The 1,274-nt window shown below is 53.8% G+C and overlaps 1 protein-coding gene across 1 annotated transcript; it reads right to left on the reverse strand.

The window, feature by feature from the left end:
- Nucleotides 1-319: 319 nt before the first annotated feature.
- Nucleotides 320-1,048, reverse strand: H310_14921 (hypothetical protein; the record flags this gene model as incomplete). The annotated part of the gene is made up of 1 exon (XM_008882895.1): nucleotides 320-1,048. One exon carries the CDS (start codon nucleotides 1,046-1,048, stop codon nucleotides 320-322), a length of 729 nt encoding a protein of 242 aa, XP_008881117.1.
- Between the last annotated feature and the right edge of the window lie 226 nt (nucleotides 1,049-1,274).

Raw genomic sequence — 1,274 nt, forward strand, 5'->3', positions numbered from 1 at the left:
AACGGCTGCGCCAGGGATGCTCAGGTTGTCACAGACTTCAGGTGTCACGCGGGAACCAGGAAGCACAAACAGCGGTGGAACTTTGGTGACATCTGCGCAGACACATGCCACAATCGTAACATGTGCTGATGCCGACGCCTCTTCTACGTACACTTCGCTGAGTTGCGATGCACAACCACCTTCCTTGACACCTTGTTTGGGCTGAAGCTGGTCTCATCCATGTTGTATTGTGTTTGGAATGTGCACGACGGGTATCAAGCGGTTTCTGATTGGTCAAAATTGAGACAGAATACACAGGTACATTCGATTGATTGACGATTTACCCACTGAGCGTCGAAGCGTGTTTCCGCAGCACTCGAATGTGCGACACAAGTCGAAGCTGAGTGATTCGACGGGTGCGTTTACCCGTAGCACAGCTGTACACGGAGCGTAAGAACCCGGCAACAGGTTCGAACATGTTTGACACTTCCAGATCAGTAGGACGAGTCGGCAGAGCAAACCCCGCGCCCACGGACACGCGCTCGAAGTGCCCCATCACGAACTTCCAGTCCGACAGCGCCTTACGCTGCTTCGTCGTCGCCAAATCAGCAGGTACGATGAACCGGTACGGTGGGTGGCCACTCCTCACATTGCCACGCCACCACAGACGCCATGCCGTGGCCGCATCGACAGCGGGGAACTCGAAGTCAGCCGGAAGCTTGGACAAGCGGCCACCCCAGGTGTAGAGCTGCCCCCCTGGTGTTGACGGTGGGCTCAGAACACGTTCATTCGGCGAGGAATGGAGCTGGGAAACCAGGTTCGAAAGCGTCGTTTCGAGGTACTGACGCGTGATATTCCCTGAACCAACGTCGTGCTCATCCAAAATTCCTTCCAGACGGTCAGAAATCAAGTCTGGCAACGTTTGGATAGCTGCAAGGTTACGTTCGATTCCCTTGAATAGATCCACGTGCGGGGGTATCCCCGTCGGCAAAAATCGCTCAGATGTCGTCGTCACATTGCGTTTCAACGTTGCCAGGAGGTCCGGGTTCGTAAAGAGCGCACACGACATAAGTGGGTGTTTTGGAGGGATAGTGTCGAGGAGGAAAATCTGAATGATACACCAACGAAGCAAGAGTGAAGGACAGTATATTCGCCAGAGCATGTTCACGTGCCAACACCGGAAACAGGATTGCAGTTGCGAGGCGGACGTCATCGTCAAAGTCGGCAGTAAAGTGGGGAGGCAAAATAGCAAATTCCGATTTGAAATTTGGCAAACCAGCAACAATTCGCCCCAG

The sequence above is a fragment of the Aphanomyces invadans genome, assembly GCF_000520115.1.
Source record: "Aphanomyces invadans strain NJM9701 unplaced genomic scaffold supercont1.106, whole genome shotgun sequence".
NCBI classification, from domain to species: Eukaryota; Oomycota; class Saprolegniomycetes; order Saprolegniales; family Verrucalvaceae; genus Aphanomyces; species Aphanomyces invadans.